This window comes from Bufo gargarizans, chromosome 7 (genome assembly GCF_014858855.1).
Source record: "Bufo gargarizans isolate SCDJY-AF-19 chromosome 7, ASM1485885v1, whole genome shotgun sequence".
In the NCBI taxonomy this organism is placed as follows: domain Eukaryota; kingdom Metazoa; phylum Chordata; class Amphibia; order Anura; family Bufonidae; genus Bufo; species Bufo gargarizans.
In genome coordinates, this window is record NC_058086.1 from 170635369 (window position 1) to 170656847 (window position 21479).

A 21479-nucleotide genomic window follows, 5' to 3' on the forward strand; every position below is an offset into this window, starting at 1 on the left:
CCTCAAGCATCACTGCCCATCTTTCCCACGACCGCAAAAGCTGAATATTTCTAATGGCTAAAACTTAGTGCCACCAAAGCGGCATGCAGTCTTGTGAAACCTGCTGCCATTGCGGATCTTAGACCCAACCGCGAAAAGCCACCTGGCTGATACCCCTGGTCTTGTTTAATTACTCAGACCTTGACTTACAGGTTGACTACCTAAAAGCAGCAGGTAACCTTGGGGGCAAGACATCCCACGTCAACTGGATCTCCCTAAGGCCCCATTCACACTACTGTATTTTTGCTCTGCTTCCAATCTACATATTTTTTGCAGAACTGATGCGGATCCATTCATTTCCACAGGTCCGCAAAAAAAAAAAAAAACGCAGACAGCACGCTGCGTGCTGTCCGCATCTGCATGTCCGTTCCGCATTTCTGTGAAGGAGGCATAGTTATAATAGATCCGGGAGGGGATATTAAATCTATTGTGTGTGAATGCAACACAAGGAAAACAAGTACCCCTCCCTCATACAATAGCCAGCAATTACCTCGAAACTTTTTGGGTGGGTTATTGAGGTCCCCGGCTTCAGGCTGTACCACACAACGGTCGTCCACCAAACTGCAAAGAAACAAAACATCAGAAATGGAGCAACATCACTGGAGCCACAAGAGTCCAGAATGATCCCCACCGCAATTCTACATTCAAACCGATCTCTCACCCCAACGTGCTGATAAAGCCGTTCACCGACCCCTCGGCATACAGGGACACAATATCCCCCACATGGAGAAAACTCGACATCTTGTCCGACATGTTCGCTGATCCTGAAAGAAATAAATAATTAAGAGAGTGATAGAACAAGGACGATGCCAAGGTGACACTGGCGCTTGTATGACTGACGGCAGCATCCCGTGCCAGCTCGCCCTCTGTCAGGACACGCTGTAATCTCTGCATTTTCCCACCTCCCTCCTGCGCAGCTCGAGGATCTGAGAAGCGTCCAGCATCCCGGACGCTGATCGCAAAGGAACCAGGGCAGACGCGACTTTACAGAGAGGACCATGGTGCAAAGGGGGAGGGAAGATACGAGGGTCACCAAGCACCACGGAAGAGTCCTTAGGTTCCCCAGGAGAGGTGGTAGTCGTGGTCTGAGCTTTACACACCTGGAATCCTCGGTGTCAACGCCAAGGTGTGCCGGCCTCACAGAAGTCGCCTGCTGCCCTGAAAAAGAAAAAATTAAATAAAAATAAGCACTTTTTTTTATTCAAATGGATAAAGCCAGAAAAATGCAAACACCACAAAACCCACAGCCTCATGGAGTCAACGCACCACCAATGGGTGCCAATGTGGGGGGCTCCTGCTCAGATCCAGCGCGTCAGGGAAGGAGTCTAGACGGACGCAGCGATCACCCATCTATGACACAACCCATTGCTATGTCTTAGGGTAAAGCCTTGTCTACAAACATGCCATACGTTACACTGCGGTGAGAAAGGAGAAGGCGTGTGTATGGCGATAAGATAATGTCTGTGCACAATGGGTGGGGACGTCGGCCTTCACCGCAAAATAGTCACCATGATCAATGAGAACTTAGTCACCTGATAAAGGAGCATTGGGAGGACGCGTGGTAAAGGGCGCCCCCCGCGGTTAACACGAGCAGTGAGGAGCGATATCGCCGGCCTAGCAGCGGGACATGCGATACGCGTCCCTGTGGACGGTGAGACTACCATACAATACAATGCATCTCCAGCAGACACTGCTCTGGCAACATTGTTACAATGTAGTCAAAAATGTAACAAAACACAATGGACGTTGTTCTGAGTGGAAGAGGAATGCTGCAGTCCTAGTGATGGCGGCCATCACCTGTAGCATCGCAGCAGGAGAGGGAAGCTGAAAAACCCATGACGGATCCTGGATTCTAGACACATTATGTCCCTGGGGACGGAGGGTTTTGACTTTCAGACAAACTCATCCAGGAGGCGAGCGCCATCCACACGACCACCAGGGAATGCCTCCTGTTCTGTCTGCCTGGCACAGCGCTCACGACCTGCTGCCCTCTCCTATATGGTGGAAGGCGGTCACCATTAGCAGCCATTTTTTAAGCATACGAGTAATATTAGGGTCCATTCACACGTCAGCAATTTTGTTCCGCATTTTGCGGAACAGAATTGCGGACCCATTCATTTCTATGGGGCAGCCCAGATCCGGAATTGCGATCCTGAAAAATATAGAACATGTCCTATTCTTGTCCGCAATTGCGGACAAGAATAGGCATTTTCTATTAAGTGCAGGCGATGTGCGGTCCGATGTCAGTGTTTTGCGGATCCACACACACGGACGTGCAGAAACTCTTCCTCCTCCATCTATCTCCAGTGCAGAGAACCTTCCATTATCATGAGGCCTTGATCGCAGGAAAGCTGTGTTCCATGTGTCTCGCTTCAGCACCATTAGGCCAGGTTCACACGGTCAGGTGCAGATTTCATGCCCATATCCTAACGAATGTGCATCCAATGCAAGTGGAATGTTTTAAGCCATGTCCACAGACGGCTGGCCACGTGGTCTCAGGCCAGATGTGGCAATAATGGGGGGCAGGGCTGGAACGCCCTACTGTAGACGAGGGGCTCCACCGAGTTTGTCATCACGATCCATGGACAGTTTTACGAGCGCCGCAGTCTACAAAATAACTGTTATGATCCAGGACCTGCCGCCATCTTTATAGAAGTCTCTGCATATAAAACCGGACCTCCCACGCAGCACAGCCCCTTCATACAGGACACGGCGGCAGTCGGGCAGAATTTCACTGGCGCAAACTACCAAAAACTTAACTTTAACAACCTCTGGAGACGAGATCCTGATGAGATTCTAGGACAAGCGGAAACCTTGAATAAATAACCCCTAAAGAGCTCATAAAACCGGCAGCGGCCGAGAGACTCCACTGCGCAGATTCTACCCAAGTTTGGCATTTTCTCCTTCATTGTTAAAGGATCCAAGAAGGAAACGTGCGACGGCGGCGACAATCACAGGACACGAGCGTCTGCCAAAGAGAAGGAGAATAGTCACCTCCAAGAGGAGCAATAATACAGCACGTAACGAGGCGAGGAGCAAATAGAGGGTCGATATCATCAATCCCTAGCGGGATTACGGTTCTGTACCCAGTCTGGGGGGCTGTTCACACTCAGATGATCTTTTGGTTGTGAGATTTTCCCCATGTTAACTCCGTAGCCCCAGTCGGGGCCCATACACAAGATAAAGGCAGCCGAACAGGTCGGTGACCCTTATGGGTAGGGGGTAGCCCCCCGACCCTGTATCGGCGGCAGAAATCCAGGACACAGGGATCTGGCATTTTAATAAGAGACAATCGGCGTGAGTGAAGTCAGAGGTAACAGAGGGGTCTGGTCGTGGACAATTCCGCTCCGCCGGGGGTGCGTGCATGTTTAAGAGTCAGAAGAAATCGCCATCATCCCGTTTCTAGCGCTTGGTAATACTGCACCAGGCAGGGGGTACCCAAGACCCCCTACCATCAAAGTATAGAACACGAGAAAGACAAACGAAGCAGCAGCTCCAACCAGACAGGAACATACGTGACCCACCGACTAATGCGAAACACAACGGGACAAAATACTAGTGAGACGCAGCCCGGCAGGGGCCCCAGAGAGCCTCGGTCAAGCGCCAGGTGGGCTGCCACGGACCGTCCTCATCTTCATTTCCCCAAAGCCCTTGAAATTTGTGGCTCTATTTTTAGGACTTTGTGAAAATCCAGCTGCCGGGAGTCACGTCACAGAGGAGCGATCTGCGGAGAACTGGCAGCAAAGAGATTTAATGACTCAAAAATGCTTCAGTCGCTCATTATCTCTGAGGGGGGGGCGGTCGTCCAAGCCGATGTGACACCGTGATGTGAGCGCAGATGGGGCACTCCAGAGATCTAAATATCAAGATTATTGGGGGAAGGGGGAAGACTCATCGACTGCAGGTGACCCAGAGGCACGGCAACCCCACCTCGAACTGTCAGCGAGCGATCGATGGGCGCCAGCAGTGCCGATCAGCCGCAGACGTCGCCCCAGCTCTGCTTCAGTGAGGATTATGACATTTATGGAAAATAATGAACCAATTACAGATTTGTAGTACAAAATAATTTCTGCAATGTCGACAATGCCTGGTGCAATGGCCTCCCAAACTACAACTCTCAACATGTACTGCAGCCCCAGCATCAGTCATGAATGGAGTTCAAACAAATCATGCACCAGAGGCGAAGATCTAGTTTGTACCCCGGCATATGATCATTAGTGTGCCCCCCCCCCCATAACAGCAAGAACCAAGAGCAACGCCTTTAAGTTCTGACTTCTGTGTGGATCCCCAACATCCAGGAACAATCCCAATGCACAGAGGCGATTGGCTACAACCAAGCTCAGAATAAGGGAACATGGCTACTTTCTTCCAAAAACTGCGCCATACCTGGTATTGCAGCTCCTCTGATGTAAACAGGGCTATAATGCAGTACCGCACACAACCTGTGGACAGGCGGGGGCGCTGTGTTTAGAAGACTGCAGCAACTTTTTTAAATCCAGGACAGATCATGGTTGGAGGCTTCGGTGAAAATGGCTTGATCCAAGATATCATGTTGGTGGGGGTCCGGTCACTGGCATAAGGGGGAGCAGTGTCCAGGCCCTTGCAAACAGAGGTAAAAGGATAAGCTCCTGCACAGTCTGCACACCCAGGAACGGACCATGAAACTGAGGGCTCAGGCACATGACCGCATGTACGTATTTTCTGGGCAGCAATACGGGCACGAGCCCTCAGCCAAAACGTCACAGCTGAAGTTTAGTATCCAAGCCTTGTGAGCAGAGCACATCATGGGCGCCCACCTCGCACTTGTCCTGTTACATCAGTGCAGTAAAAATGGAATAAAGCAAGATTTAGATGTAAACAGTTACCGTTTGCTGACAGCAAGCAGAGAAAGAGGGGAGACTCCATACTGACGTCTCATTCACACGGCAGTGATTTCTATCAAAAACCCGGTGCGGCTCTAAACCCAGAACAGGAGCAGATCTTTCCCATGGCCGTAGTGCTCCCGTGGCCGCATACGGCAGTTCCGCAATACACGGGGCACCGGCCGTGTGCATTCCGCATGACAGATGTGGACCCATTCAAGTGAATGGGTCCACAAATCCGGAGATGCGGTGCAGTACGGAACGGAACCCCACTGAACTACGTACTGAAGTACTACGGAGTGCTTCCGTGGGGTTCTGATCCACAAAAAGATAGAATAAGTTCTCTTTTTGCGGAACGGACGGATCAAGTTGAATGGGTCTGGATCCGTCCCAGCCACCACCTGTACATTGAACGGAACCAATACATCCGTGCGCAAGAGGCCTTAGGCCCCTTTCACACGAGCGTGACGGATTAGGTCCGGATGCGTTCAGTGAAACTCGCACCATTTTGCAAGCAAATTCAGTCCGTTTTTTCTGCAATTGTGTTCAGTTATTTCCATGCGGGTGCAATGCGTTTTGATACGTTTTTCACGCGCGTGCTAAAAACACTGAAGGTTTAAAAACATCATCGCATCTGCACTTGCTCCCGGTTGCAAAGCGTTTTTCACTGAAGCCCTATTCACTTCTATGGGGCCAGGGCTGCGTGAAAAACCCAGAACATAGAACATTCTGCATTTTTTATGCAACGCAGAACGGATGCGGAAATGCGGAAAACTCGCTCGTGTGAAAGGGGCCTAAGGGCTCAGACTACTATAGGGTTTTGTCGTCTGCAAATTGTGGATCCGCAAAACACGGATACTGGCCTGAGTGCATTCTTGTCCGCAATAGCACATGCGCTCTCTTTTTTGTGGGGCCGCAGAACGGAACAACGGATGCGGACTGCACACAGTGTGCCGTCCGCATACTTTGAGGACCCATTGAATTGAATGGGTCCGCCCCTGATCATATGAATGAGCCCTAAACCTTTTGTCTGTGGAGGATCCGATGCTGGTTCAGGTTCAATCAGTGACTGAATACTGATGTGTAACTATGTCGCATGCAGATCATGGACCCATTCACTTGAATGGGGTCCGTGATCCGCATCAGACGGTCGGTACCGCAAGGCACTATTTTTGCGGTGCAGAAACCCCACAGAAGCACTGCGTAGTGCTTCCGATCCGCGCCTCTGTTCCGCACCGCATCTCCCAGATTGCGGACCCATTCAAGTGTCATACCAGACACGTGCAGCCACTATAAATGATACAATGTAACAGCTCTGGGCTCCACCTGGGGCTCTGCAGCATGCTGGGGGTTGTAGTTTTGCAGAGGTGGCCGGCAGATTGCTGTGGGAAGCTCGTCCCCAGGTACCAGCATAGCTGATAACAATCAAAGGACGTGAGAAGACTGGAAGTGATCCGCGGCGATCAGGTGACATGGAAGTGTCGGTTTTGCCTGCAGTGGTGAGAACGGCGACGATACGGGTACGAGGTGCAATCAGCTGCAGGTCTGCAAATTTGCCATCTAGATGCAATATAGTCAATTCCAGCAGTAAACGATTACTAACCGGGAAACAGTCAGCGAGGAGGCCGGAATCATGGGAAACTGAGAAAACCTCCAGAGGGAATATTGGACGTTTTACAATTCATTCGGATTTATGTTCAGAGGTAAAATTAGGCTCATTTAGGGGGGGGGGGGGGGGGGGGCAGGGTCAAAACACGTGGAGGAGCGATAACCAAATATAAAAATAATCCAGATCTCATCTAATTATATCCAGGATGTAACGAGAGGCGTCCACCACATCTACAGAGAAGAAGGTTCTCCACCAACACAGAAGAAGGTTCTTTACTGTAAGAGCAGCGAGACCGTGGAGTCAAGAGAAGAGGAGGCGATGGTGGAGTCAAGAGAAGAGGAGGCGATGGTGGAGTCAAGAGAAGAGGAGGCGATGGTGGAGTCAAGAGAAGAGGAGGCGATGGTGGAGTCAAGAGAAGAGGAGGCGATGGTGGAGTCAAGAGAAGAGGAGGCGATGGTGGAGTCAAGAGAAGAGGAGGCGATGGTGGAGTCAAGAGAAGAGGAGGCGATGGTGGAGTCAAGAGAAGAGGAGGCGATGGTGGAGTCAAGAGAAGAGGAGGCGATGGTGGAGTCAAGAGAAGAGGAGGCGATGGTGGAGTCAAGAGAAGAGGAGGCGATGGTGGAGTCAAGAGAAGAGGAGGCGATGGTGGAGTCAAGAGAAGAGGAGGCGATGGTGGAGTCAAGAGAAGAGGAGGCGATGGTGGAGTCAAGAGAAGAGGAGGCGATGGTGGAGTCAAGAGAAGAGGAGGCGATGGTGGAGTCAAGAGAAGAGGAGGCGATGGTGGAGTCAAGAGAAGGAGGCGATGGTGGAGTCAAGAGAAGAGGGGCCCACAGTGTGAGAGGTCAGGGGGTGCAGGTCCCAGGAGCGATTCCGATTCCCAGACTAAGGACTCCTTCCCAAGTACACGTTGAAATTCATGAAGAGATAGTCAGTGATTTATCTGTGAAGAATCCGCGTGTCCATTTTTCACTCTCCGCGTGTCATATCCATGTTTCATGGACACTGGACAGCTGAAATCTGATTTCCAGAGCATCTCCGTTAACTACAGATGAAACACGGACCCATAGACTAATGGACGTGAAGGATCCGTAAATACAGACAAAAATAGGGCACATTGTGCCGCCTGTGAATGAGGCCTTAGTCAGAAAGAAACTTAATTCCCACTCCTAGGATGAGGAAAATGTGCTTCTACTTCATAAGGGTTCTTGCCTTCTGGATCCACATAGCAGGAGAACAGGATGGACGCAATCAATGTACAGCTTATATATCCTGTACTGATCCTCCAGCAGAATAGTGAGTGCAGCTCTGGAGTATAATACAGGATGTAACTCAGGATCAGTACAGGATAAGTAATGTAATGTATGTACACAGTGAGTGCACCAGCAGAATAGTGAGTGCAGCTCTGCAGTATAATACAGGATGTAACTCAGGATCAGTACAGGATAAGTAATGTATGTACACAGTGACTGCAGCAGCAGAATAGTGAGGGCAGCTCTGGAGTATAATACAGGATGTAACTCAGGATCAGTACAGGGTAAGTAATGTATATACAGTCGTGGCCAAAAGTTTTGAGAATTACATAAATATTGGAAAAGTTGCTGCTTAAGTTTTTATAATAGCAATTTGCAGATACTCCAGAATGTTATGAGGAGGGATCAGATGAATTGCATAGTCCTTCTTTGCCATGAAAATTAACTTAATCCCCAAAAAACCTTTCCACTGCATTTCATTGCTGTCAGTAAAGGACCTGCTGAGATCATTTCAGTAATCGTCTTGGTAACTCAGGTGAGAATGTTGACGAGCACAAGGCTGGAGATCATTATGTCAGGCTGATTGGGGTAAAATGGCAGACTTGACCTGTTAAAAGGAGGGTGATGCTTGAAATCATTGTTCTTCCATTGTTAACCATGGTGACCTGCAAAGAAACGCGTGCAGCCATCATTGCGTTGCATAAAAATGGCTTCACAGGCAAGGATATTGTGGCTACTAAGATTGCACCTCAATCAACAAGGAAAGAGGTTCAATTCTTGTTAAGAAGGCTTCAGGGCGTCCAAGAAAGTCCAGCAAGCGCCAGGATCGTCCCCTAAAGAGGACTCAGCTGCGGGATCGGAGTGCCACCAGTGCAGAGCTTGCTCAGGAATGGCAGCAGGCAGGTGTGAGCGCATCTGCACGCACAGTGAGGCCAAGACTTTTGGAAGATGGCCTGGTGTCAAGAAGGGCAGCAAAGAAGCCACTTCTCTCCAAAAAAACATCAGGGACAGATTGATCTTCTGCAGAATATGGTGACTGGACTGAGGACTGGGGCGAAGTCATATTCTCCGATGAAGCCTCTTTCCGATTGTTTGGGGCATCAGGAAAAAGGCTTGTCCGGAGAAGGAAAGGCGAGTGCTACCATCAGTCCTGTGTCATGCCAACAGTAAAGCATCCTGAGACCATTCATGTGTGGGGCTGCTTCTCATCCAAGGGAGTGGGCTCACCCACAATTCTGCCCAAAAACACAGCCATGAATAAAGAATGGCACCAAAACACCCTCCAACAGCAACTTCTTCCAACAATCCAACAACAGTTTGGTGAAGAACAATGCATTTTCCAGCACGATGGAGCCCGTGCCATAAGGCAAAAGTGATAACCAAGTGGCTCGGGGACCAAAAGGTTGACATTTTGGGTCCATGGCCTGGAAACTCCCCAGATCTTAATCCCATTGAGAACTTGTGGTCAATCCTCAAGAGGCAGGTGGACAAACAAAAACCCACTAATTCTGACAAACTCCAAGAAGTGATTATGAAAGAATGGGTTGTCAGTCAGGAATTGGCCCAGAAGTTGATTGAGAGCATGCGCAGTCGGATTGCAGAGGTCCTGAAAAAGAAGGGCCAACACTGCAGATACTGACTCTGCATAAATGCCATGTAATTGTCGATAAAAGCCTTTAAAACGTATGAAGTGCGAGTAATTATATTTCACTGCATCACAGAAACAAATGAAACTAAGATCTAAAAGCAGTTTAGCAGCAAACTTTGTGAAAACTAATATTTGTGTCATTCTCAAAACTTTTGGCCACGACTGTACATAGTGACTGCACCAGCAGAATAGTGAGTGCAGCTCTGGGGTATAATACAGGATGTAACTCAGGATCAGTACAGGATAAGTAATGTGTGTACACAGTGACTGCACCAGCAGAATAGTGAGTGCAGCTCTGGAGGATAATACAGGATGTAACTCAGGATCAGTACAGGATAAGTAATGTGTGTACACAGTGACTGCACCAGCAGAATAGTGAGTGCAGCTCTGGAGGATAATACAGGATGTAACTCAGGATCAATAATGTATTAGATTAATACTATATGTGAATTATAAGATAGTGATGTTATAGGGGAGTCGTGTGACTTCGGGCTCATGCACACAAACAAAAGTTTGGTCCACATTTCTTGCAAATCGGATGTGGATCCATTCATTTCAATGTGGCTGCAGACAGCACAACATGTACTGTCCGCATCCGTATGTCCATTCTGCGGCCCCACAGAAGATAGAACACGTCCTACCCAGTTTTGCTGACCAGGACACTTCTACAGTGCACTCGGCTGGGATCGGTGATTTGCGGACCGTGCGTTTGAGCCTTTGTGCCGTGGTCGCCGTTTTATTTTACACCCAGCTTTTCCAGCCACTGATAAGAAACCCTGAACACCAGGATTTCTGTCTTTGAGCCGAGATCAGAGATTTCCATTCCTGTCCTTCATGGAGGCTCCGGGGCCGAACATTGCACATGGCCACCGTGATGAGACGTGCGGAGCAGATGGCGAGAGATGATCTGCGCTTCCAGGTGACAGCACTGCAGTCTGTCACTAGGACGTCGCTCGTCACAATCTGTCACAGCGAGCAGAAGATCGACGCCGCCGCTTATTCCCAGGGACACGAGCTAAACTGCTGTATCCGTCACCGGAATAGGGGGTCGTGTGGCAAGCGACAACTCCTCACCAACAGGCGGCCAAAGTGGGTTATAAATAGTCCATTATGGTTGGCCGAGCCCCTGCGCCATGTGCTGTGCGTTTCCGTTTCCTACACAGAATGGAGACGTAGGTTGAATTCATGGAAAGACGACCGCCTGATGGAGATACGGAGGCTCCGGCCTCAATCCAGGAACGCGGCTTCACTGTCATCATAAAACTGTCCAGCCTTCAGAGAAGTAAAACAAATCTTCTGAGCAACATTAGGCCTTATACTCCAGTCACATCCAAAGCTGCATTCAAATTTTTCTGCTGTATTTGTGTTATGGGGGCTCCCTTGTCACACATGTTCTACTGCAGTGCATTGTGGGGGTAAACACTGCACAGTTATTGCTCATGCTCCTTCCAGGGCAGCGCATGCTCACAAGGGTCTACAGCGGGAGCAGCACCCTGCCCAGGAAGCCTTTATAATGGATAAGCTGCCCTTTACATAAAGCAAGCCACGCGTGGCGAGCAGCCGACGGGTCTCCTTAAACCAGAGTTTCTCAACTCCGGTCCTCGGGACCCACCTACCGGACATGTTTTCAGGATTTCCTTAGTATTGAGCAGGTGATATAATTAGTGTCCATCCATCAGGACTTACCTCAGGTATTCATTCTGTGGGATATTCTGAAATCCTGACCGGTAGGTGGGACCTGAGGACTGGAGTTGAGAAACCCTGCCTTAAACCAATTACACAGGAGACAACAGAACCAGTGCCGGCTGCAGAGCATTCATCCCCAGGACCCGCACCCCGAGCGCAGCTTTGGCCCCGGGCGCGCTGAAGATTTGCTTCCGCTTGGTCTCCATGGTCCCTGATAAATTCCCTGCAGAATCCCAGGCACTTGCCCTACTTTAGTGGCCCAAACAGTCGCCCTATTTTCTGAAAATTACATCTATTCCAGTTTGCCCAGTTAGATATTAATACCAGTGGTGTCCCGGATATTAGGGGCCGCGGTGCGCAGGTTTCTCTTCTACCTCGCATTCAGGCAATGTCTTTACAGAGCTCCCTGGTGCATATGCATGAGGAGTGGAGGGTTAGAGGAAAAACGTCAAGAACTGCAGCCACGACACGTAAACCCCACAGCATTGGTGCCGCCCGCGTGGCCAGATCCGAGGGTCACCGACAGGCTGGACAGGGTGCGGCTGGGTTAAGAGCTCAGCCTTGGACGTGGCGAGCCGGACAATCAGCGTCCCATGGATGGGGCTGCATCACCCACAGGTCACTGCCCCAGGACGGGACCACCCAGACATGGGACCAGTACGTCAGCGGCCATCTTGGTAAAGGGGCTGCACCAGCCCTGTGAGGACAAAGCGTTAAGTAACGGAAATCTTTCCCGTCTCCTTAATCCTCGCACTCATCAGGTTTGGCAGCGCAAACAATTCGTCTACTTTCTGCGCCCACCCGTCGGGCGCACTGGCTTCCAGCTAAATTGCACAACACAGCAGCCATCGGATCCCGCAAGAACATTTTACGATTTTCGTTATTATGATGGAAAGAATGGTGCCAAGGCATTCCTAGGGGAAGAGTCAATCCCTGGAAGACCGAGCGGCAACCAAAAACCTCCTGGGGCCGACCTGCTCCTCAGAGTCCTAACCCTTCACAACCTGCTGAGATAGAGGTCGGTTTAGGTGCAACATTCTGCATTTCTGGATAAAAACATGAAAGTGGTCATAACTTTTCCTGATACAGAGCATCAAATCCCCAGCACGGATTTAAAGGGGTTTCTGGACTTCATACTGAGGACCTGTCCTCTGGATGGGCGTTTGGTCTCACATCTGGGATCCATGCAGATCAGCCATTTGTGGAGGCCATGGCCTCCTCACAGTTAACCCTAGGTCGTTGAGGACCAACCTCCGGCACTCCAGCTGTGGTAAAACTACAACTCCCAAGATGCACTTGCTTGGCTGTTCTCAGAACTCCATAGAAATGAATAGAGCATGCTGGGAGTCATAGTTTCACCACAGCTGACGTGCTGGAGGTTAGCCCTCACGTTTATTGGTCACGTGGCCTAGGTGCCACTTAGTCCTATTCAAGCTGAGCTGCAATACCAAGCACGGCCTCTATACAGTGGACAGTACTGTGCTCGGCAAGCTGCGAGGAGGCTGCAGCAAAGTCAGAAAACTCCTTTAAGAAGTATGCTGCCTGCAGCCACCAGCAGGGGGAGCTCACGAGCTTACTGCATGCCGTTCATACATTGAAATTCATAGAAAAATATCAGTACACACAGAGCTCCCTCTAGTGGTGGCTGCAGGCGGTCAGAATAGTAGCTTTAAAACCCATGTCTCTTCAGAGGATTTGGATCTCTATTAGAAAACAAAGTTCCAACCACTACCAACAAGTCCCCAGGACTGTAACAGTCAAGTGCAAGGCTACAGACACCCAGTGTTGGTACCTGGTCGCGTCCTGTAAGGGCTCATGCACACGACCGGATGCATTTTGAAAACAGCTGGCCCCTAATAGAACAGCGCTATCCTTGTCCGTAATGCGGATAATAATAGGACATGTTCTATTTATTTTTTTGCGGAACGGAAATGGGGAAATTGAATGCACATGGAGTAACTTCCTTTTTTTGCGGACCCACTAAAATGAATGGTTCCGTATATGGTCCACAAAACTGAACGGACATTGAAAGAAAATATGTTCGTGTGCATTAGCCCTAAAGCTGTTCTGAATGAATTGCCAAAAGCCACACAGGATAATCATAGGCGGTTTTTAATGCACACGCAGTTTGGACAAGTAAGGCGACTTTCACATTAGCGTTTTCAATTCCGCTATCGAGATCCGTCATTGGCTCTCAATAGCGGAAGAAAACGCTTCAGTTTTGTCCCCATTCATTGTCAATAAGGACAAAATGCATTCCATTTGGTTGCGCTCCTATCACTTCAAGCAGCGCTTTTCTGTCCGCGATGTGGTGCGGAGCAAGACGGATCCGTCCTGACACACAATGCAAGTCAATGGGGACGGATCCGTTTTCTCTGACAACAGAAAACGCATCCGTCCCCCATTGACTTTCCATGGAGTTCATAACGGATCCATCATGGCTATAGAAGACATAATTCAACCGGATCCGTTCATGACGGATGCATGCCGTTGTATTGTTGTAACGGAAGCGTTTTTTGCAGATCCATGACGTGAAAGTAGCTTAAAACGTTGCTTGAAAACACGCGTCACCTGCAAAAAACAAAGCTGCAGCAAAACTGCACCTCATGTCTGAACACAACCCACAACCCGCTAAAAACCGCGTCAGAACAAGAAACAAATACCGTACACTTCTAATGGTCAAGGTCTCAAGTCCCTGAAGATACAGTCGAGACATTTTAGTGAAGAGCTTCCCCGTGTGAACGCAGCGTGACGGACCGCCATGAGCCGGGCCACTCACCACAGACACCGTGCCAGATTTCCAGCCCCCTTCCCGGAGGTCTGCAGCACGGTAGTCTGCCCTACTTAACCCATCACCAAATTAGGCTGAAAACTATTTCTATCAGACCAAGGAAGGAGAAGAGGGGAAAATAAAGCAGCGTCGCAGCGCACCGCACAGCTGTGCCAGGACACCGGACCCGAGGAGGAGAGGGGAAAACGCCATCCAATTAGCAAGTCATTAGTAAACACTCCGCGGCAGAAGCCGGCACCTCAGGTGCTGAATTCATTGAAACATTAACTCGTAAAGGACGCAAGGGTCAGAAAAACACTCTGTGCGCCAAAGTAGGTTCACCCAGCAGCATCCGACGCCAGCCAATAGCATCCAGCACGGCGTCATCTACAAAACGTCACATCAAGGCCAAGGGCACCGGAGACGCGGCGAACATTTCTATAATGCACGATGCAGAACAAAACCCTCGTAGAGCGAGATCCCGAGTGACGCAGAACCAGGCGGGTCAATGGATGTCAGTATTTAAAGTGGCCAAATACTGTAAACCGCCATACATGCGGTACGTTATTTAACCCCTTAAGTCACGGCCTGTGCTGGGTCTTCGGGATCAAACAATATTTGCCATACGTCATTGTTGCATTCCAAGAGCCATAACTTTAAAGGCTTTTCTACTGATGACCTTTCCTCAGGAAAGGTCACCGGTACCTGATCAGTGGGGTCCGACACTCAGGACCGCCGCTGATCAGCCATTTGAGAAGCACCGGAGCTCACAGTAGCGCCGCGGCCTTCTCTCCGTTTTCCCTAGGCCAGTGACGTCACGGTCATTGGTCACCTGGCCTAGGCGCAACTGCATTGGAGAATGGGGCTGAGCGCGATACCGAGCACGGCCACTATACAATGTACGGCGCTGTGGTTGGTGAGCAGAGAGACGGCCGCGGCGTGAGCACCGGTGTCTTCTCAAACAGCTGATCAGCAGGGGTCCTAGGTGTCGGACCCCCACAGATCAAATAATGACCTCAGTTTTTTTTATGTTGTTTTTGAAGCCATGACTTGGAGTGGACACAAAGGAGGAGATGACCCCGAACATATCCCCATTTTCACCCATCGGATACAAGCGTCGCAGCATTTCATGCACAGATGCCAAAGCAGCGATCGGTCCTCTGGTCTCATGCACTTCCTATTCCAAGGTATTATCGGCTGCTGGGTACAATGTATCCATCCTGGGAACACATTTGAGTGTTACTGCTCAGATGCCAGACTGATACATTGTAACAAACCCCACACACAGTGCAAGTAGGACTAGCTCAGAATGAGTTTTCAGCCTCAAAATAAAAACAGGAATGTATTCACTGACAGCAAGCAGAAACCTTAAATTCAGAAAAACTGAAAAGTTGCAGAGAGGAGCGCACACTACTTCCTGCAGTATAAAGCATCATACGGGAACATGGCCGCTACAGCCTAGAACAGAGAACCCCCAATAATATGGAGACCGGGGTCCTGTCAGGAAGCTGTGGTTGTCCAGGCCGTGATCCGGCGAGCGTCCAGAACATCAGCGACTGGCACCGATTTTATGAAACGTCCTGTTTATGGCTTTACATTCCTAGAATTCATAGCCCAAAAATAGACCCCGGGTGAGGACCAGTGCAGCGCTTTTGGTTGTTCCGCACAAGATCAGGGAACAGAACGGATTCCGGGGAAGGTCTACAAAGTGATCAGCGACTGGCACGACACCGATAATCGGGGATCTTGCAGGTCCTGGCACCCAATATAATCGCCCATATTAAGCGGACAGACAGCAGAACGCTCTACGATCAGGAGTTAAGATTGTGAGATAGAAATGCGGCAGAGCCTTTTAAACAGAAGGCGAGCGGTCAGACCGGCGAGGGCCAGGAAGCGCGGCGGGCTGCAGGATGAGATGCCCTTCAATATTTATGCATCTTGTGGGTTTTCTATTAAAAAGTGTCTCTTTGTGGTATTGTACAAAGTCATTCCTGATCATCTTGAAAAGGGAACTGACTATCAAACCTGGTAGCATTGGATACATTGTGTAGAACAGGGATCAGCAACTCCAGCTGCTGTGAAACTACAATTCCCAGCAAGCATATGTACTTAGCATGATACTGGGAGTTGTAGTTTCAGAACATCTGGAGTGCTGGGGGTTGCTGATGCCTGGTGTAGAACCACAAGTCCCAAGCTGACAAGTGAGTGCAATGCAAATATCCCATCCGAAATGAACGTCAAGACTGTATGACCAACATGACAACTATCTATATAGACCTGACTCCATCTACCTGTTAAAGGGCCAGCACACCTAAGGTCCGCAGTTTAACAGTACAGGAGAGCTGTAAGGTTCGGGCAGCAGGGAACGCGACAGGCTCACACCAAATACAGGGCGACTCGCTATCGGAGCTTCACATTAGTTCTGTGCTGGCCTGGATATTAAAATATAAAAATAAATAAAATATTAAAGCACAGAATCAGCATTTCTTCCCCAGTATAAGGCCTCCAGAGCTCTGACTGATCCCGCCACCAGACCGGGCCTCATCTTAAAGGATCAATGAGAAAATCCCTTTCTGCTAAAATAAAGAAGCCCCGGTGCGGCGCTCCACAAATCCAGGCACTCACATTACTGCATCAAGTCAGCCGCTCCTCTTATAACACTCCAGAGCTGATATAACCTCCAGAGACATTACATCACATGTGACTGATATCAGCCGCTCCTCTTATAACGCTCCAGCGCTGATATAACCTCCAGAGACATTACATCACATGTGACTGATATCAGCCGCTCCTCTTATAACGCTCCAGCGCTGATATAACCTCCAGAGACATTATATCATATGTGACTGATATCAGCCGCTCCTCTTATAACGCTCCAGAGCTGATATAACCTCCAGAGACATTACATCATATGTGACTGATATCAGCCGCTCCTCTTATAACGCTCCAGAGCTGATATAACCTCCAGAGACATTACATCACATGTGACTGATATCAGCCGCTCCTCTTATAACGCTCCAGCACTGATATAACCTCCAGAGACATTACATCACATGTGACCGATATCAGCCGCTCCTCTTATAACGCTCCAGCGCTGATATAACCTCCAGAGACATTATATCATATGTGACTGATATCAGCCGCTCCTCTTATAACGCTCCAGCGCTGATATAACCTCCAGACATTACATCATATGTGACTGATATCAGCTGCTCCTCTTATAACTCTACTGTATTATGATAAGATGAAGTTCACTGCAATTTGATGTAAACAAAGTCCGTTATTGACGCCACAGCAGGGTCCAGATGCCGCCTGGCACTTCAAGGAGACGCTGGGCAGAGGGAAAAGCCTCACATAAAGCAGAGTGCCCCAAGGAAGAGGCTTCCCGGCTTGGGCAAAGTTTACTCTTCACCTCCACACAGAGATGTAGTTATCCAAAGCAGTGGCGTGTGCGCAGCCTCCCAGATGGTGCAGAATGCAGAGGAGGAAGGTGATTGAATGAAAATATACTCTTCAACTTGGTTACAATAATGTCTTGTGATCCTATAAATAGAAAAATCAGGAGGAGTGCGGAGAGCGGAGGAAAGCGGCAGAGACCGCAAAGCCGAACTGTGATGTACAAGAGACACCAACAACCCCGAGCAACGGCATGCTGAGCCTTGTAGTTCTACAGTTATGCACAGGTGTAATGCTAGGCCAAGCTACACAAATGACTTAGTAGAATAAGAATCATCCACGAGATGTAAACTGGATATTATAAGAATTCATCTAAATAAAAAAGGTAGAGTCACTGTACATGCATTACTTATCCTGAGTTACATCCTGTATTATACTCCAGAGCTGCACTCACTATTCTGCAACTTACCATCATGCACAAAACAAAAGTCGCCACCAGCACAATTATACAGGTCATAGTGACAGTAATGTAGTTTCCATCCAGTTTAGGCTACTTTCACACTAGCGTTTTTTCTTTTCCGGCACCGAGTTCCGTCACAGGGGCTCTATACCGGAAAAGAACGGATCAGTTTTATCCCCATGTATTCTGAATGGAGAGGAATCTGTTCAGGATGCATCAGGACGTCTTCAGTTCAGTCGTTTTGACTGATTAGGCAAAAGATAAAACTGTAGTATGCTACGGTTTTATCGCCGGCGAAAAAAAAACAGAAGACTTACCTGAATGCTGGCATTTTTCCCCCATAGGAATGTATTAGTGCCGGCATTTAAAATACCAGAATGCTGGATCCGTCCTTCCGGCCTGCGCATGCACAGACCGGTAAAAATGTGAATAAAAATAAAAAAATAAAATAAAAATGACAAGTGGAGAGACGGATCCGCATCAGTCTCACAAATGCTTTCAGTCACATCCAAATCGGCGGATCCGGCGGGCAGTTCAGACGACGGAAATGCCCGCCGGATCACACTGCTGCAAGTGTGAAAGTAGCCTTAGCCCATTCTTCTGCAGCGTTGACCCAGGAGAACAAAAACTATCCTTGAGGCAAATGCCAACTTTCTTCATTTTAGGAGGAAAAAAAATAAAATAAAAAAAAATTCCTTTTCATGCTAGATAAAAATCTTGTATACAGCGATATGGACCATGCTGGTATAACCTGGGCATCTCCTGTATATAATTCTATATGTACAGCTGGTATAACCTGGGCATCTCCTGTATATAATTCTATATGTACAGCTGGTATAACCTGGGCATCTCCTGTATATAATTATATATGTACAGCTGGTATAACCTGGGCATCTCCTGTATATAATTATATATGTACAGCTGGTATAACCTGGGCATCTCCTGTATATAATTCTATATGTACAGCTGGTATAACCTGGGCATCTCCTGTATATAATTATATATGTACAGCTGGTATAAGTTATACATCTTGTATATAGTGATATGGAGCATGCTGGTATAACCTGGGCATCTCCTGTATATAATTATATATGTACAGCTGGTATAACCTGGGCATCTCCTGTATATAATTATATATGTACAGCTGGTATAACCTGGGCATCTCCTGTATATAATTATATATGTACAGCTGGTATAACCTGGGCATCTCCTGTATATAATTATATATGTACAGCTGGTATAACCTGGGCATCCCCTGTATATAATTATATATGTACAGCTGGTATAACCTGGGTATCTCCTGTATATAATTATATATGTTCTTGTATATAGGGATCTGGACCAGGATCCCTGCCTCTCGGCTGGCGACGGTTTGAGCTGGGTATTATCAGCATCAGGCTCTGAAGCGTCTCCGGTGGAGCCCAGGTTATAATGTGGCGGCCGCCATTGACCTTCATTCTGTCGGCTTTACTGGTTATGCGCCAGAGCTACAACTTTATGTTCATCTTGGAAGGAGAGTCTTTCAAGTTATGTAGGGTATGGCGCTCCTTGGTGCCCTTCTTCACCACGTCAACTGGCATTTTTTTGGGTTCATTTGGTTAACTATAGGGAGTCCCATTTTCTAGGACACCTTGCGCTGCTAATTGTGAGGTTATGTAGCAGCTTTGTAGCCGTGGGGACGCACATTTCCTCCGAGAAACATGATTAGGGTCGTCGGTTTACACTGCCAGTATATGGGGCTTCTCCAACTGTAGACTTTATTGAAGCGTCCACATGCAATAAAAAAAAAAGACTGGGTTTTCTTGACGCATTTCGTGCAACACGAGCCCTTTTGACAAAGAGCTAGTGTTGCCCGAAACGCATCAAGGAAACCCAGTCTAATTGCATGTGCACGCTTCAATAAAGTCCACAGTTCGGATTAAGGCCGCGCCGGACCCTGGTTCTCCATTGTGGGAGTCACTCGCCGCATCCATTGACATAGGATTGAATCCTGGGCTGGAGCCGGTAAGGGAGTTTTTCTTCCGTATATCCATTTATTTGCCGGTATATGGCGATCCGATCGCCTCCAGTCCATGGCGGGATCCCTTTCCTGATAGAGAACGTAACACCCAGTGGTTAGCGACCTGCAGGTGCTCAGCGTTCTGGGACACTACAAGTCCCAGCAGATCACTTAGAATAGGCCTAACTGCAAACGATCAGGTTAGAATCCAGGCGGTTAGCACATGCTGAGGGTTGTAGTTGCAGGGCAGCTGAAGAGCCACAAGGACACACACCTTACTATCGAGCTCTAGATGCAGTGGCTGCAGGATATCCACGCAAGATGGGAGTTGTAGTTTTGCAACAGCAGCAGCCGGCCTGCAGTGTAAAGGATCAGATCGCCATCCAGCACGGAGATCCAGGTCGAAGGTTCTTGGATACCAGATAAGAGGAGCGAGGTTACTACAACTCCTCACATGGAGGAGATTCATCATCACCAGGTCACATCAACAGATCCTCAGGAGGGAAAAAATCCAAATAAAAATGCTAACACAAAAAAATAAAAGCTTGTAACAACCTGCCTGAGGCTCCTGGAATCAGCGCTCGCTAGCCCAGGGCCCACCTGATAGCCCAGGGCCCACCTGAGCGCACAGTCATTAACCCTTAATGTGCAGGCTTCCTGGTGCCAGGATTAACTCTTCATGCCCTGTCACATCCTCCTAGTGCAAACATAAAATCTCAGAACCAACAGATCCTCTCCCCACATCCACAGGATTGCACCCCCCCCCCCCCCCAACTTTCCCAGGACCCCTGCCCCCCACCATTCAGCCACCTGTTGCCTGCAGACCCCGCACCCTATAGGATGGCACAGTCCGGTGCCAGGCTGCACCACATGCCGGTGACGGCAGAGATACAATGTCTCTGCAGGGGCCCCGTACCTGGCTGCTGCCGCTCCGCCGCGCATCCATGCTCCTCTCCCGGCTCTGGCCCCCTCCTCTCAGCTCAAGCGCTTTATATGGGCTGCGGGGATTGTAGTCCTGCATCCCTCGGCCGCCGACTACACTTCCCGGCATGCCCCGCGCCAGAGGAGGCACACAGGCCCGTTACTTCAAGGATGGGAGAACTTTTCTCCGGCGCTGATTGGTCAGACGGCTGGTGACGTCATGCCGACTCTCTGGATGTACTTTAGAGGGGGGCACAAGGTGCTCCATCCTGATAGTCCTGCTGCCCACCTTTGCAGCATGCCTCCCAACTTTTTGGAAGGACAAAAAGGGACAATTTTGTTTCATTGGGTAAAAAAAAAAATCAATTTCCCTTCATATCCTTATGACGCAAAAATTAACTGAATATAGAAATTTCTAAAATCCATATTGCATCTAATAATGAAATAATGTAATACACAGAGAGGGGCCGGGTCAATACTGTAAATGTAGCAATGCAAACCTAAACTTCAGATCAAAATGAGGGAAACCTAAAGGGGTTATCCGAAACTAACAAATGCTCCCCCATATACCGGACTCACCGTGTTCCCCCCACCCCGACGCGGCGGCGGTGCGGGGAGCGGAGCAGGGAACCAGAGAAACATTTTCTGGATCAATATCGCAAACCTAAACTTCAGATCAAAAAAAGGGACATTTAGGTCACTTTCAGACCAGCGAGTGTCACGTTTCGGACTCGCAGCGCAGCTCCCGTCCTGACCTCCCAGCACTGTATATTGATTTATAATGCTGTGTAACCCTTACAGTTCTGGAAAGTATTGGATAACACTGACAGCATTATGTA

The 21479-nt window shown here is 48.9% G+C and overlaps 1 protein-coding gene across 3 annotated transcripts in view; it reads right to left on the reverse strand.

Moving 5' to 3' along the window:
* The window catches only part of ITPR1 (inositol 1,4,5-trisphosphate receptor type 1), a 104522-nt gene extending 83754 nt beyond the window's left edge, over window positions 1-20768 (reverse strand). For all 3 annotated transcript variants that reach the window (XR_006390858.1, XM_044301012.1, XM_044301011.1), the window contains exons 1-4: window positions 20636-20768; window positions 1140-1197; window positions 701-803; window positions 530-600 (exon numbers count right to left, since the gene is read on the reverse strand). Coding sequence is in view for 2 of the 3 variants with exons in the window: in XM_044301012.1 (XP_044156947.1) it covers window positions 530-600; window positions 701-792 (163 nt within the window). In the remaining variant the exon portion in view is untranslated. The remainder of the gene's footprint in view (window positions 1-529; window positions 601-700; window positions 804-1139; window positions 1198-20635) is intronic.
* Window positions 20769-21479: the final 711 nt, after the last annotated feature.